Genomic DNA, 17162 nt, shown 5'->3' with positions numbered 1-17162 from the left:
TTTTGGGGGGGGGGGGGGGGGGAATAAACTGCAGCCCTAGTTAGACAGTTAATTATTTTCTTTCCACCAAACCATTACCAGGATTGGAGAACTCAAGAGCGTTCGTTCCCATCTCTAACATGCTCAACTCAAGTCAGTTACGCAAGATGAAACCAAAGGAATTGGGGCAAGAATTTGTCACAGAAATCCCAGAGAATGGATAAACAGGAATGCTATGGGGAGGGGGGGGCACTCCCGCCGAAACCCTACTGATGGAACTTTTAAACAAAAATGCAGTAAGCATAATTCATAGTGCATCTGAAGAGGTAAACAATGCTGTTGCGCTGGGCATGGAATTACATTTCCTGATGAAGATATACAAAGCTAAAAATGTCCAGAATCAAAAATGAATTTAGATTAAAATCACTATGGCGGACGTGGGTTAAGATTAAGTATAATTTTCAGATGAAGAACGGTTAGAGGGCAGGCAATAATTGGACAAGAGAAAACGAACAGGCATAATTCAGTTTTGATTTCACAAAGTCACAGTCTTTATTTTTATTTTTCCATTGTAGACATGCATGTCTGCATTTAGAGTGGAAACTGTACATTTAAATTAGTCATTACTGTAACATCACTACTGGTGGTGAAGGCAACGACAACGTGATAAGTTTACATAGGTAGTTTCCATTACAAATGAAGGCATAGGTCCCCTGAAAAGCGGGAAAAGTTGAAAGGAAATGCACTGATGCAAATTCTACACCCATGCAGGGCTTTTCATAATATTAAAAACCTAAGTTAACAATATTCGTAACCTTTAATCTAAGCCTTCTCTTTCACGGGTTTTATCCTCAAGATTTCAGCAAAATCATCTCCAAACCAGGAGGTGATATGGGCAGCGTCTACAGTGAAGTAAAACAGCAAGTCCTGGCACTGTTTTCTACGATATATGGACCTTGGATCCTCCGATAGTACAGCCACAATGGCAGACTTGGCTTCCTCGACAGACTGGAAATATTTCAGTGAGATTTTGCCTGGATCTGTAAACAGATAGAGTTGATTAATCTTAAACTCTTAAAAAATTTTCAAAAAATTGAATTCTAAAGTTACATGATAGCTACGATGAAGTGTAAGTTTAATGTTCAACAAATGCAACAAAGTTCCTGGATCAAGGCCCCCAGGACCATTTAAAAATAATCCACAATAATTACAAAAAAAGCTGAACCACATTTGCAAAATAATTTGAAAGCTGTTAGTGTTAAAGTACACGGTTTACAAAAAAATACAGGATCATTGGGGCGGCCCGGTGGTTAGCACTGCTGCCTCACAGCTCCAGGGTCCAATTCCGGTGACAGTCTGTGCTGAGTTTCCACGTTCTCCCCGTGTGGGTTTCCTCCGGGTGCTCCAGTGTGCAGGTTAGGTGGATTGGCTGTGTTAAATTGCACATTAGTGTCCAAAAAGGTTAGGTGGGATTGCTGGGTTATGGGGATATGGGGGGGGCGTGGGCTTAAGTAGGGTGCCCTTTCCAAGGGCTGGTGCAGACTCGATGGGCCGAATGGCCTCCTTCTGCACTGTAAATTCTGTGATCATTGGTTTTAGAAACAGATAGTCGTAGAGTACAGAAGTAAGGAAGTGTGCAAAATCTTTATAAAACTCTGATTCGGCCTCAGTGTGGAGTTCTGTCCAATCCTGAGCAATGCACTTTAAGAATGTCAAGAACTTAAGAGAGGAAGCAGAGTAGATTTACCAGAATGGTTCCAGGAGTGAGGCACTTTGGTTAAGTGTGGAGACGCTGGGGTTAGTCTCCTTAGAGCAGTGAAGGTTAAAGAGAAATTTAACAGAGGGGTTCAAAATCTGTTTGACAGGTTTTTTTTGACAGAGTAAATAATGAGAAATTGTTTCCAGTGGTAAGGGGTTTGATAATCAGAGAACATGGAGTCACGGTTATTGGCAAAATAACCTGAGGCAACATGAGGAAACTTTTTTTTTTTTAAAATGCAGCAGTCTGGCTTAAGATCTGGAATGCGCTGACTGCAAGGGGACAGACACAATAGTAACTTTCAAAAAGAAATTGGATTAAAGACTTGAAGGGTTAACAATTACAGGGCTATGGTGAAAGAGCAGCGGAGGGGGGGGGGGAAAGAGTTAGTGGAATCAATCGGCAAACTCTACCAAAACAACTGACATAGGCACAATGGATCAAATGACCCCCATGTGTCTTACAATGCTTTAGTTTACAACTCAGTAGGTGTTACATTTGAATGCTAAGATTTGAGTTCTGGCTGCTGGTTTTATTATTAGTTACAAGCAGTGTAACACCATTCCTACCTGTCCCACTTGGAGCCTGAAACTGCTTCAGATCCAATTCTGCATGAGGAGTGAATCGAACGTGCAAGGGAGTTACAGGTGATTGTTTGATCCACGTCGCAATAGCACTGTGGGATGACTGGTTCGCAGCATCAAGGTCCTCTGGCCATTTATTCTGACAGAGGGTGGCAGCACTTGACTGCTCAGACTCCAAGCAAATAATTTTGCCTTCTGCAGTGACTTGGTTTCTATCACTGTGAAACAGCTGACATTTGATTTTCTCCACAGCTGAGAGTGCGCTTTCATCAGAAACATCCTCCTTTCCAGCAAATCCACCCGCTTTTTCAGTTTTTAGCTCACAACTGTAACACTCCTCTCTGTCTGTGGTTTTGTCTATAATGCAGGCTGAAATTGTACTTCCTACATGCATGGGGGGCTGGTCTTCTCCCTCAAGAACATTACCATCTGTCTTTCTGAATGGGTGTATGGCATCTCCAGGAGCATGTTGCACCCACTCAGTAAAACAATGCCCTGCTGTCTCTGAAGCCACCTTAATATGGGCTGGCACCTTATCCCCACTCTCCATAGTTACTGGCCCAGTGATTGGAATGGTTATATCTTGACATTGCTCATCTGGCACTAGAATCTCCTGATGTGGTTGGCAGTTGTTTTGTGGTGGGTCAGCCTTAGCTGTGTCGTAATCTGGAATGTACGGCTTAATGTCCAGTACTGGCGTTCCTTGGATCATGTCAATTCCCGAGAAATAAAGAGTGTCACCTTTAAGGAGGTAAGGAAATAGATTACACACAAGAAACATTCAATGCTGCATATTGATTATCAACCATCTGAAAATTCAAAGATTAAATCTATTGGTTAACTATCAGTGATGAGCAATTATAATGTAAACACTTAATGATTAGAAACAAGCTTCAAGGATGAACTGGGTGGCAGAATCATGGAAAATTGTCTGACCTCAAGTTGCGCTTCAAACACATTCTGTTCCTACATTCAATTCCATCTTTTACCAGGAACACCAATTTCTACCCGCATGACATATGTTTGACCCCTCCAGTACTGAAAAACGTACCTATTCTTTTGCCCCTGCTAGACATGACTATTCAATGGGTAGCACGGGGGTTAGAACTCCTGCCTCACAGCGCCAGGGACCCGGGTTTGATTCTCACCTGGGGTGACTGTGTGGAGTTTGCACTTTCATCCAGTGTCTGTGTGGGCTTCCTCCAGGTGCACCAGTTTCCTCCCACAGCTCAAAGATATGCAGATCAAGTGGATCGGTCATGTTAAATTGCCCCCTAAAGTCCAAAGGTGTGCAAGTTAGGTGGGGTTGTGGGGATAGGGCAGGGGAGTGGGCCTAGGTAGGATACTCTTTCAGAGGGTCGGTCAGACTCGATGGGCCGAATGGCCTCCTTCTGCACTGTCAGGATTCTATGAATTCTGATGCCCTCCCATCCTCCAACTGTTCCAAACTGCAGCTCTCTCCACCCTCCATTAACCCCCGTCTTTGCTGATCCATACACCACCAAAATATTAAAATCAAAATGAATATTCAACCAACCAAGCCTATCCAGTCTTAATACACCTTGCCTGGTCCCTGTTCTGTAGCATTTTCAGGAAGTCCTTGCCTTTTCATACCACTGCTTAACTTCAGTTTCGGAACTCTGTCTCCAAATTCCTCCTGTTCTCTAATCTCCAGTAAAGGCATTTAAAAATCATAGAACAATATATCACAGGAGGGCATTTATCACATCGAGTCCCATCCATTAGCCCCAAGCCCTTTCCCCACAGATCTGCAAACTGTTTTCCTATCCAATTGGTATTGAATTCCTTTTCAAAAGTCACGATTGAATCTGCCTCCACCATTCAATATCAAAATGATTTTCCTCACGTCCCATTTGGTTCTTTTGCCAGTCACTTAATATCACAAGACCTCTTGCTCCCGATTCTTCCGCCAATAGGAACAGTTTTGCTTTATCTACTCGGTCTAGACACCTGATGATTTTGGACACCTCTATTAAATCCCCTCTCAACCTTCTCCGTCTTAAAATCCAGTTTTCCTCCCAAGCCTTTGTTTACCCCCATTAACCTTGCTTAATAATAATAATAATTATTATTATTGTCACAAGTAGGCTTACATTAACACTGCAATGAAGCTACTGTGAAAAGCCCCTAGTGGCCACACTCCGGCGCCTGCTCAGGTACACGGAGGGAGAATTCAGAATGTCCAAATTACCTAACAGCTGTCTTTCGGCATTTGTGGGAGAAAACCGGAGCACCCGGTGGAAACCCACGCAGACACGGGAAGAACGTGCAGACTCCGCAAAGACAGTGACCCAAGCCGGGAATTGAACCTGGGATCCTGGCGCTGTGAAGCAACAGTGCTAACCACTGTGCTACCGTGCCACCCTACATGGTTTACAGCTGCTTTTCCTGTCCACTTCCATTTGTGAAGCATTGTGGGGCAAACTCTATGTTAAGGATGTTAAATGCTACTATTGTATAATTTAATCCAGGAAATCAGATGATTTGCATTAAATTGTTCATCAGGACATCTTAACTACACCATATCTTTGTAACCAACTCCCCAGTTTTCTATGCAGCCAAAATACCAGGTGGCTATTGACAGAGAATGTCAAATATATCAAAATTATTTGAGATACAGCATCCTTTTCTCAAAGGAAAGTCAAAACAAATACCATACATGCATCATTATGGTCAGTGACCACGAAGACGCAAGATTTATAGAATTACTTCTCGCAAACCTTTATTATATTAGGGGTAATATTTCAATTGACAGTTCCAATGTGGAGCTCAACCTTTTGAAAGACTGATAAGCTTTCAATCCTTGTCATTTTCTGCCTTTTCAGGAGTGAACACTGCAAATGGTCTTAATACGTATGCACTCCTATTGGGCAAAGATCCACCCCGGAAACTATGAATTTACAATACTGTTTCTTTTGTTTTAATTAATTCCAACTTCATAGGGCGGCATTAGGTGATTATTTGAATAGAAGCAATATGCAGGGGTAGAGGGAAAAGGCAGGAGAATGGCACTAGATTATAATGTCCATTTGGAGAGCCAGTGGTGACACCATGAGCCAAATAGCCTCCTTCTGTACCATATCAATTCTGTGATTCACACTGGGAAAATTCCTGGATTCCCACAAGGACCTCTACTTTTCCTGGTTGGATCAAAGTTGTAATTTTAGCCCTATAGAGCATCTCTGAAGAAGCATACCTTCAATCCGATCCAATTTTACCAGTGTTAAACCTATTGCATTGGGTCGGTGAGGACTTCTTGTCGAAAATACTCCAGTTTTTAATCCATTTAGTCGAGGCGGTTTGACTTTAGCTTTATAGCTCTGGTGTCCATTCTTGTGAAAAACAAAAATAATCCTGCATAAATCAAATGTTATACATTTAGAATTTAGAAATTTGATAAATTGAATAAACTTTACCTACAAGCACAAGGGCTAAAGAATAAGACTGCTTTAGTTTGTTGGGCAGTCTTAACAAAAATAAGGAACTAGATTATACTGCCCTCGGAGAACTTCAAAACGCAATGAACTATGCAGGATAGTAAGAAAAATAATTAATTCAGCATTCTAGTTTGATTCGAACTTGGGCATCTCAGAATAGTTATTACAATCAGCAAACTGTCACCAATAACAATGATCTTAAAAAAAAAATCAAAACACGAGCTTACAGGGAAGGCAGTGGCGTAGTGGTATTTCGCTGGACTTGTAATCCAGAGACCCAGAGTCATGCTCTGGGGATCCGGGTTCGAATCCCGCCATGGCAGATGATGAAACATTCAATGAAGATTCAATAAAAATCTGGAATGAAAAGTCTAATGAGCTGACCATGAAACCATTGTCGATGGTCGTAAAAGCCATCTGGTTCACTAGTGTCCTTTAGGGAAGGAAATCTGCCGTCCTTACCCGGTCTGACGCGCATGTGACTCCAAATCCACATCAACGTGGTTAACTCTTAAATGCCGTCAGGGATGGATAATAAATGCTAGCCCAGCCATGAACGAATAAAAAGACAGATCCGTTCTGTGACCAACAGCTATGGCATTGGTTTCAGAAAAGTTTTGCAATTGTGTAGAAAGTTTTGAACTTCTCCACAATAAATAAAAGTCACATTACATTCATTCTACTTCAGCACAACAATTGTGCACCTTGTTCCACAAAAGAGACAAAAAGGTCTTGCCCAATAATTAGGAAAAAAGATATGTTCGCTATAACCAATGCCACTTTAGATAAAAATGTGTTCCAGTAGAGACACGAGGGATGGCTTAACTTCGCTGCCTGTATGAGTTGGGAGTGAGAATCAGAAATAGCATCACAGTACAATGGCTTGCTGACTCATTGCTAGCTTTCATGCCAAAACAACCTCACAAAATTAACTTGATTCTCTTCCAACCAAGGATAAATTCAGTACTCCCAGCAGGGAGTCAGACTAAAAGGGAACGCTTGTCAGAGATAATGCGACAACACCACCAAAATCTTCTCCAAACATGGTCCTCTCCTGGCAGTTTAGGAACGCTAAATTTATACTTGTTCTAGTTTTATTGTAGATTTTGTACACTTTCTAATCATTGCAGCAATTTTATAAATCAATCATCTTATAAGCTGAAACCAAAGATAATTACTGCTCATGGTCAATTAGCCAAGCTACATGCAATTCTTTGATTACAAACGACACTCCGAGCAAAGTTAGGGTAAAAATAAAGCCAATTTAAGAAAAAAAAAGTGATTAGTTTATTTCTTACAGCATTGCTCATTGATCCCTAGGGGGGTACAGTTACACAAATCAGTACAGGTAGCAAGGCAGGTTAATAAGGCTGTTAAAAATAGCAAACCAAGCACTGGGTTCATTTCTAGAGCAGAGAAGTTATGCTAAACTTGTACAGAGCTTTTGTTAAATTACACCTGTAGTGCTATGCAGATCTTTCTGCTCTCCACATTATAGAAAAGAATATTGAGGCATTACAGAAGGTGCAAAAAAAATTTGACAGGGTGATACCAGAGCTAAGAGGGTACACTTATCAGGGAAGGCTCAACAAGCTGGTGTGCTTTTCTCTTGAGAAGAAAACAGGACGGTGGCTGAGGGGTGACCCAATGAGCGAGAGAGAGAGAGAGAGAGGAGTTATCAATGAGCAAATTAGCATAGAATAAATAGGATTGGAGAGTTAAAAGTGTGGGAGAAATGGGTTAAATAATAAGAGGTCACAAACATGTACCTTCCAAAACTGAAACCAACCTACCAGACATGTGAAAACTGATCCAAACCCATGAGCGAATGTTCCGCGTTGTTAAAAACGATCTTGCTAATTTTAAGTCGTGCACGGGACAAGCTACAAATAGTTGGTTGTCGGGGTGTGCCATTTTTGGCAGTGAAGCAGGATTCGATGTATCCAATGGGCACAGTTCGAATGTTTCCTTTTAAAACATATGCAGTACATGGAATTCTTAAATTTCATACATTACAGATCAATTACCGTCAATCTATATTACTGTCAGCAAGGCAAGGACAGGATGTGAAATATATTGAATACAGAAAGTTTTCTTATTAAGCAGACTTGTGTACTAAAACGATTTACTGTCACAATCAATAAACACAGGAGTTTTGACTGTATTATCAGAGTTACATATAATGTATCACTTTCAGTACACTTATAACAAGTATAATTACTGCTGATGAATTGCTGAGGCAATTGGCAAGTGAAGTTTCTCTTCACGGAATATGCTTTCTCTTTTCTGCCCGAACACTCCGAGGACAACTCTGGTCCAATGATTTGCTCAGTAAAGCTGCCACTACACAGTCCCAAACAAAGTGTTTTCACCACAGTCTCAAAAGAATACTTCATATTTTCGACGAGTTTTGCTTTCTATACCAACTATTCTTGTGGTCTCTCTAAATAAGATTTTTAATTAATTATCACTCAATGTTGAGTTTGTCCTTTGAACACATGCTCAGAAGAACCTAGATTAAAGTCCTCTCCTAGGACCTCGGACTTGGCTCCCCACTCTGCAACTGGATCCTCGATTTTCTGACCAACAGACCACAATCAGTAAGAATGAACAACACCTCCTCCACAATAGTCCTCAACACCGGCGCCCCGCAAGGCTGCGTACTTAGCCCCTACTCTACTCCCTGTACACACACGACTGCGTGGCAAAACTTGGTTCCAACTCCATCTACAAGTTTGCTGACGATACGACCATAGTGGGACGGATCTCGAATAACGACGAGTCCAAAGACAGGAGGGAGATAGAGAACCTAGTGGAGTAGTGTAGCGAACACAATCTCTCCCTCAATGCCAGCAAAACTAAAGAGCTGGTAATTGACTTCAGGAAGCAAAGTACTGTACACACCCCTGTCAGCATCAACGGGGCCAAGGTGGAGATGGTTAGCAGTTTCAAATTCCTAGGGGTGCACATCTCCAAAAATCTGTCCTGGTCCACCCACGTCGACGCTACCACCAAGAAAGCACAACAGCGCCTATACTTCCTCAGGAAACTAAGGAAATTCGGCATGTCCACATTAACCCTTACCAACTTTTACAGATGCACCATAGAAAGCATCCTATCTGGCTGCATCACAGCCTGGTATGGCAACTGCTCGGCCCAGGACCGCGAGAAACTTCAGAGAGTCGTGAACACCGCCCAGTCCATCACACGAACCTGCCTCCCATCCATTGACTCCATCTACACCTCCTGCTGCCTGGGGAAAGCGGGCAGCATAATCAAAGATCCCTCCCACCCGGCTTACTCACTCTTCCAACTTCTTCCATCGGGTAGGAGATACAGAAGTCTGAGAACACGCACGAACAGACTCAAAAACAGCTTCTTCCCCACTGTCACCAGACTCCTAAATGACCCTCTTATGAGCTGACCTCATTAACACTACACCCTGTATGCTTCATCCAATCCCAGTGCTTATGTAGTTACATTGTATATGTTGTGTTGACCTATTATGTATTTTCTTTTATTCCCTTTTCTTCTCATGTATTTAATGATCTGTTGAGTTGCTCGCAGAAAAATACTTTTCACTGTACCTCGGTACACGTGACAATAAACAAATCCAATCCAATCCCAATTTTTATTCCCTAATTCTATATCCAGGATCTATACATGGGAGGCAGGTCTACATCAACCAAACTGACTTCAGATCTTGGTACTGAGATCAAAGGACACCATGCTAACTCACACCACCAGTTTCCTTTCTCACTCCATTAATGTGTGCTGACACCCAATATAATAATAATCTTTATTAGTGTCACAAGAAGGCTTACATTAACACTGCAATGAAGTTAGTAAAATCCCCATGTCATCACATTCCAGCGCCTGTTCGGGTACACTGAGGGAGAATTCAGAATGTCCAATTCACCTAACAGCACATATTCCGGGACTTGTGGGAGGAAACCGGAGCACCCGGAGGAAACCCACGCAGACACGGGGAGAACATGCAGACTCCGCACAGACAGTGACCCAAGCTGGGAATCGAACCCGGGTCCCTGGAGCAGTGAAGCAACAGTGCTAACCACTGTGCTACCGTGTCATCCATGGAACTCAACTCTAATCATTATGTGGAGTCATTACTTTAGCAATCAAAATGACTCGACAATTTAAACAAAAATATCAATTTAGCCTGTTCCTGCACACAAGGTTCAAAATGAACACATGGAAACATCAAGTAAAACAGATTATTGCAGGCCCAAGGTAGAACCTGTAATAAATTGAACAACTAGAATTTCATACCTTTCTCCAAAGATAGGGACACCGGATCGTGTTGATTTCTGATAGCTACACAATCCTGGGAAGGCTCCTTTGTCAAACCATTCAGAAGGGAGTGCAGGTCCTCAATAGATTTCTTATGTACATGGACATCTTTGTTGACTTGTTGCCTAATTACATTCAAAGTTACAGATCAGCAAAGCTTTCCTTATCCTCCCTCTTTAAAAAAAAAAGGTTGCTGGCGATGGAAATATAGATGGAGATGGAAAGATACATTTCAGAGTAGCTGCATCTATCCATGGGACCCACAACTTTGAACCAATTGGGACCTACCCATTCCCCGATCCCGAGAAACACCATCCAAGTACTCTGTATAGCCAAACAGAGCAATAGTAAAAGGGTATGCTTGTGACAATGCACAATGGAGGAGTATTTTAAACAATACTTGCCCCCTTCGATAAATCTATTTACATCGTTTTAACATTTTCTCAGGCTGTTCCTGCTATGGTAATGTGACGTAATTCTGGAATACCGCTTGCGTTTAATTTCACCGTAAACATAGAAAAATATTGAGTCATCAGATAAAAACAGAAACTGAGCCTATAGGTCACATTAAAGAGGGTGACTAAAATCTTGATCAAAGAGCCGCAAGGTGGCACAGTGGTTAACACTGCTGCCTCACGGCGCCGAGGACCCGGGTTCGATCCCGGCTCTGGGCCACTGTCCGTGTGGAGTTTGCACATTCTCCCCGTGTCTGCGTGGGTCTCACCCCTACAACTCAAAATGTGCAAGGTAGCTGGATTGGCCATGCTAAATTGACCCTTAATTGGAAAAAAAAAATTGAGTACTCTAAATTTATATTTTTAAAAAACGATCAAAGTGGTGGGTTTCAAAGAGAGGCTTAAAATGAGAGAGATGTAGAAAGGTTTTCGGGAGGTAATTCCAGAGCATAGGGCCTAAGCAGCTGAAGGCATGGTCAACAATGGATATGACCGTCAGTAACAGAGCACAATCTAGAGTTCGGGGAACATCTTTCATGGTGGGCTGAGTTGGAAGACTGGAGTTTGTTACAGAGATAGGTAGAGGAGGCAACATGGGGATTTGAACACAAATGTGAAGGCTTTAAATTGACAGGTCCCTGAGGGACTAAAGACCATGATAAATCAGGGGATAGACTAAATACATTTGCACAGAACTACTAGACCACCACCTTCAAGAACTTTTAATAGAGAATGAAGTAAGCACTTGCATTTCTATAGCGCCTTTGACAACCTCAGGCCATCCCACAGCATTTTTCAGACACCCAATTACTTTTGTTATGTCGGAAACATAGCAGACAATTTGCACACAGCAAGGTACTGCATTAAGGTAATATCTTGGCGCAGGAACAGTTTGGACCCTCAGCAAAGGTTCAGTTTGTGGCCCTTATATTTTACTAGACAAATTAGTCAACACACTGTAATCTCTCCAATCAAGAATGCTTGGGCCCCAAGTTACTTCTAGATGTTGGAATTTTCTGGATTATAAAATGAGATTACAGTGCTCACCCACAAGTGTGTGAACCAGAAACCACCATGGATATAAATATTTATCTGAAGCATAAAACAGAATGAAACGCTAATAAAAAATGGTTTACTTATTCAAAAATCTGTACCTCCCATGTTTCCACTCTGAAGTACTGAACTAAAATTATCCCATGAATTGCTTGGGTGTGTTCATACATAACATAGATTTTACAGTGCAGATGGAGGCTATTTGGCCCATCGAGTCTGCACCGGCCCTTGGAAAGAGCAGCCTACTTTTGGACACGAAGGGCAATCTAGCATGGCCAAACCACCTAACTGCACATCTTTGGACTGTGGAAGGAAACCGGAACACCCAGAGGAAACTCACGCAGACACGGGAGAACGTGCAGACTCCGCACATACAGTGACCCAAGCCGGGAACCTGGGACCCAGGAACTGTGAAGCAACTGTGCTACCGTGCTGCCCTCTAATGTTCAAAGAATTTCCAGATGATTCATGTTTCTGAACAATAGATTTCCGGCAGGCTAGTGTATTATGCACACATTTTAAGCTAATGATGTTTGTTAAAAGAAAGCAGAAGGTGCTGAGCATGTCTGGAAGAAGAAAATCTTGCATTTACATAACACCTTTCAATAACTCAGCACTACATAGCAACTTAAGTAGTTTTAGAGTCATCGAGGTCTACAGCACAGAAAAGGCCCTTCAGCGCATCACGTCTGTGCCAGTCAAAGACATCCATCTAAATATTCTAAATCCCATTTTCTAGCACTTGGCCCACAGCCTTGTCTGCCTTGGCATCGCAAGTGCACATCTAAATACTTCTTAAATGTTGTGAGGGTTCCCGCCTCTACCACCCTTTTAGGCAGCGAGTTTCACACTCCCACCATCCTCTGGGGAAGAATGTTTTTCCTCACATCCCCTCTAAACCTCCTGCCCCTTACCTTAAATTTATGCCTCCTGGTCATTGATCCCTCTACCAAGGGGAAAAGTTTATTTCAGTCTACGCTATCTATGCCTCATATAATTTTATACATCTCGATCATGTCCCCCCTCAGTCTCCTCTGCTCCAAGGAAAACAACCCGTCTATCCAATCTCTCTTCATAGCTAAAACTCTCCATCCCAGGCAACATCTTGGTAAATCTCCTCTGCACCCTTTCCAGTGTTATCACATCCCTCCTATAATGTGAATTCCAGAACTGCACACAATGCTCTAGCAGTGGTCTAACCAACGTTTTATACAGTTCCAGCACAACCTCCCTGCTCTTAAACGCTATGCTTTAGCTAACAAAGGCAAGTATACCATATGCCTCCTTAACCACTGTATCTACCTGCCCTGCTACCTTAAGGGACCAGTGTACATGCACACCAAGCTCCCTCTGATCCTCGGTGCTTCCCAGGGTCCTGCAGTTCATCATGGATTTCCTTGCCTTTTTTGTCCTGCCCAAGTGCATCATCTCATACTTATCCAGATTGAATTCCATTTGATTTGATCACTCATATGGATAATGCAACAGCAATTTGCACAAAGTAAGCTCTCAGGGACAATAATGGGGTAATGAATGGAAAATCTCTTGGTTGATGGATGAATGTTGGCCAGGACAGCAGAGAGAGTTCTCCTATTCTTCCGTAAAACAGCTTCCTAACATGATTTACATCCACTCAAGGCAGAAATTGGTGATCTGAAAGATATTGCTTGAATATGGGGAGGTGGGTAGGAAAACCTTAGGGGGATCCTCAAAGCATCCCTGAAGAAGTCAAACATACCCACCGACTCATGGGAGACCTTGGCTTGTGACTGACCAAATGGAGGTGGTTCATTCAGGAAAGTACGAAATACAATCAAGAGTTCACCAGGAACATGCAGAGGTGAAGTCAAGGTGCCGAGGAGCAAAACTCTTCGAAGAACCCATCTAATCACAAAATAATACAGCACAGAAGAGGCCCTTCGACTCAACGAGTCTGCACCAATGCATGAAAACACCTGACCTGCCTACCTAATCCCATTTGGCAGCATGTGACCCATAACTTTGAATGTTATGACGTGCCAAATGCTCATCCAGGTACTTTAAAAACCCCACCTCTACCACCCTCCCAAGCAGTGTATTCCAGTCCATCACCACCCTCTGGGTAAAAACGTTTTTTCTCAAATCCCCCCTCAACCTCCTGCCCCCCACCTTGAACATGTGTCCTCTCGTAATGTTTACGGGCAGCACAAGTGGCTAGCACTGTGGCTTCACAGAGCCAGGATCCCAGGTTCAATTCCCTGCTGGGTCACTGTCTGTGCGGAATCTGCACGTTCTCCCCGTGTCTGCGTGGGTTTCCTCCGGGTGCTCCAGTTTCCTCCCACAGTCCAAAGACATGCAGGTTAGGTGGATTGGCCAAGCTGAATTGCTCTTAGTGTCCAAAAAGGTTAGGAGGGGTTATTGGGTTACGGGGATAGGGTGGAAGTGAGGGCTTAAGTAGGTCGGTGCAGACTCGATGGGCTGCATGGCCTCCTTCTGCACTGTATGTTCTATATTTTAAGTTCTATGTAACTGACCTTCAACTAAGGGGAACAGTTGCTCCCTATTCACCCTGCCCATGCTCCTCATAATCTTGTACACCTCGATCAGGTCGCCCCTCAGTCTTCTCTGCTCCAGCGAAAACAATCCAAACTTATCCAGCCTCTCTTCAGAACTTAAATGTTACATCGCAGGCAACGTCCTGGTGAATCACCACTTCACCCCTCCAGTGCAATCACACCCTTCCTATAATATGGCGATCACAACTGCACACAGCATTCCAGCTGTGGCCTCACCAAAGTTCTATACAACTCCAACATGACCTTCCTGCTTTTGTAATCTATGCCTCGATTGATAAAGGCAAGTGTTCCATTTGCCTTTTTCACCACTCCCTTAACCTGGCCTTCTGCCATCTAACCCAACCCTTTGGATACCACCTGCCCCACATGTGGCAGAGTCTGCAGTTTGTGCACTGGACTCATCAGCCAATTCGGAACGCACTGAACCCAAATGGAAGAAATCATATCCAATCCCGAGAGACTGTCAAAGGAGGATCAATTTGAGGAATTATCTCTGGTGTGTATCCTGGGACCAACGTCCATCCTTCAATCATGATAACTAAGAGAGAACTGATCATCACCGCCGTGCTGTTTTGTGGGATCCTGCTGTGCACAACCAGTTTGTGTGTGCCCCACAGTGAGCACATTTCAAATGCAAGCGCTTCATTGCCTTGGAGGGGGGGGGGGGGGGGAGGGGGAAGAGATATGTTCTAAGGATGGGACAGACACTATAGCAACGTTAACGTTCTCAGGATGTGACAGGCACTACAGCAACGTTAACAACGTTGAGGGGGTGTGACAAGCACTATAGCAACATTAATGACGCTCTACGGATGTGACAGGCACTATAGCAATGTTAAGAACGTAAGAACTAGGAGCAGGAGCAGGCCATCTGGCCCCTCGAGCCTGCTTCACCATTCAATGAGATCATGGCTGATCTTTTGTGGACTCAGCTCCACTTTCCTGCCCGAACACCATAACCCTTAATCCCTTTATTCCTCAAAAATCTATCTATCTTTATCTTCAACGTTCTCAGGATGTGACAGGAGCTATAGCAACATTAAGAACGTTACAGGGATGTGATCAACGTTAACAAATGTTCTAAGTATGTGACAGGCGCCATAGCAACGCTAACAACGTTCTCAGGATGTGACAGGCGCTACAGCAACGCCATGTCTTTCCGCTGCAGTGGGCTGATGAGTAGCCTGGAGGAGCTGGGCCCCGGGCCTCCCCGCGGTACCTGAGCTGGGCCCCGGGCCTCCCCGCGGTACCTGAGCTGGGCCCCGGGCCTCCCCGCGGTACCTGAGCTGGCGGAGCCTCCCCGGTACCTGAGCTGGCGGAGCTGGGCCCCGGGCCTCCCCGCGGTACCTGAGCTGGCGGAGCTGGGCCCCGGGCCTCCCCGGTACCTGAGCTGGCGGAGCTGGGTCCTCAACGCGCCGGCCTGTCGCTGCAGCCCGCGCGCCTCCATCCTCCAATCAGCGCGAGGCCTGATGGAGGCCCCACGTGACCCGCGCCTCACGTCACCCCGGCCGGAGCCGCGCCTGCGCGGCGGCTGCTGTCAGTTACCAGGGCAACGCTCCATCCCTTCACTGTGGGTCAGTGTTGGCAGGTTTGAATTGTTCACCTTGTACCATTTGCTAAAGGGATCCTACTGATAAACTGCAGCTAGAAAAACAAGTATGAAGGTGAATCCCAGCAGGTTTATGCACATGGGAGTGATGGTGCCCCCCAGGTCCCCCAAAGGCAGCACAGCGGTTAGCACTGTTGCTTCACAGCTCCAGGGTCCCAGGTTCGATTCCCGGCTTGGGTCACTGTCTGTGCGGAGTCTGCATGTTCTCCCCGTGTCTGCGTGGGTTTCCTCCGGCTGCTCCGGTTTCCTCCCACAGTCCAAAGATGTGCAGGTGAGGTGGACTGGCCGTGATAAATTGCCCTTAGTGACCAAAAAGTTTCGCTGGGGTTGCGGGGAAGGGAGTGGCGGTGTGGGCTTAGGTGAGGTGCTCTTTCAGTGGCCGGTGTACACTCGATGGGCCGAATGGCCTCCTTCTGCACTTAAAATCTGATGACTTCTATGTGCCCACTCTTCCTCCAGGGGCCTCCTGGTCTGTTGGCCTCAACAATGTCTTTCGAGCTAACTTGTTGGAGGAGTGACTGCTGAACTGCTGCTGCTGTCCATTCTAGAGAGCACATCCGACTATTGCAATGCTCCTCCGCTCTCTAGTGGACCTAACGAGAGTGCCCTCTCAGAGGGTCGGTGCAAACCCATGGGCCGAATGGCCTCCTTCTGTAGTGTCTTTTTTAAAAAAAGATTTAGTGCACCCAATTCATTTTTTCCAATTAAGGGGCAATTTAGCATGGCCAATCCACCTAGCCTGCACGGGGAGAATGTGCAAACTCCACACAGACAGTGACCCAGAGCCAGGATCGAACCTGGGACCTCAGCACCGTGAGGCTGCGGGGCTAACCCACTGCGCCACCGTGCTGCCCCCTACTTCTGTAGTTTGATACTGCACTCCTGTATGCTTCACCCGATGCCGGTGTACATGTATTTACATTGTGTACCTTGTGTTGCCCTTTTACGTATTTTCTTTTCTTGTACGAAGTGATCTGTTTGAGCTGCACACAGAAAAATACTTTTCACGATACCTCGGTACACGTGACAATAAACAAATCCAAACCAATTCACCACACTAGGGATTCCATGGAATTCTCCATAAACTTGACTTCATCTAAATATCCACTCTCTGTATCCCAACTTGTGCCAAATTCCATCCACCCATCACCCTTGCGCTCACTGACCTGGTGTGACTCCCGGTTTGCAACATCTCAATTCTACAATTCTCCTCCTTGTTCTCCAACCCCTCCATGACCTCGCTGCTTCCCCACCTCTCCAACCTCTCCCAGCCCTATAACGGTCCCAGGTCTTTGTGCTCCTCCAGCACTGCTGGCCCCTTCCCAATTTTAAGCACTCCAGCCTTGGTGGCTGCAGTCCCAGCTGCCTCAGCCCTGAGCTTTCTAATTCCTTCCCTGAA

At 44.6% G+C, this 17162-nt stretch overlaps 1 protein-coding gene across 4 annotated transcripts; it reads right to left on the bottom strand.

Annotated features, from left to right (window-relative positions):
- Positions 1-506: 506 nt before the first annotated feature.
- On the bottom strand, positions 507-15663 carry trmo (tRNA methyltransferase O). Of its 4 annotated transcripts, none has more exons than XM_072517448.1 (6): positions 15540-15663; positions 10071-10216; positions 7574-7748; positions 5540-5697; positions 2308-3063; positions 507-1019 (listed from the first exon to the last, which is right to left on the bottom strand). In XM_072517448.1, exons 1-6 carry the CDS (start codon positions 15599-15601, stop codon positions 802-804), a joined length of 1515 nt encoding a protein of 504 aa, XP_072373549.1. In that variant the 5' UTR covers positions 15602-15663; the 3' UTR covers positions 507-801. The 4 variants fall into 4 exon arrangements, with proteins under 4 accessions (XP_072373549.1, XP_072373548.1, XP_072373550.1 ...); XM_072517447.1 differs by having other exon boundaries at positions 15462-15597; XM_072517449.1 differs by lacking the exon at positions 15540-15663 and adding an exon at positions 15436-15533.
- Positions 15664-17162: the final 1499 nt, after the last annotated feature.

The sequence above is a fragment of the Scyliorhinus torazame genome, chromosome 9 (assembly GCF_047496885.1).
Source record: "Scyliorhinus torazame isolate Kashiwa2021f chromosome 9, sScyTor2.1, whole genome shotgun sequence".
Classification (NCBI taxonomy): domain Eukaryota; kingdom Metazoa; phylum Chordata; class Chondrichthyes; order Carcharhiniformes; family Scyliorhinidae; genus Scyliorhinus; species Scyliorhinus torazame.
This window is presented reverse-complemented; position numbering and strand designations above follow the sequence as displayed.

Excerpts from the sequence above, each read along its gene's own strand:
- trmo (XM_072517448.1), bottom strand. The coding sequence starts at position 15,601 with ATGGAGGCGCGCGGGCTGCAGCGACAGGCCGGCGCGTTGAGGACCCAG. Across the intron at positions 10,217-15,539 it reads ACCCAGCTCCGCCAGCTCAG|GCAACAAGTCAACAAAGATG; the intron begins GTACCGGGGAGG and ends GAATGTAATTAG. Across the intron at positions 1,020-2,307 it reads TCAGGCTCCAAGTGGGACAG|ATCCAGGCAAAATCTCACTG; the intron begins GTAGGAATGGTG and ends ATCTGTTTACAG.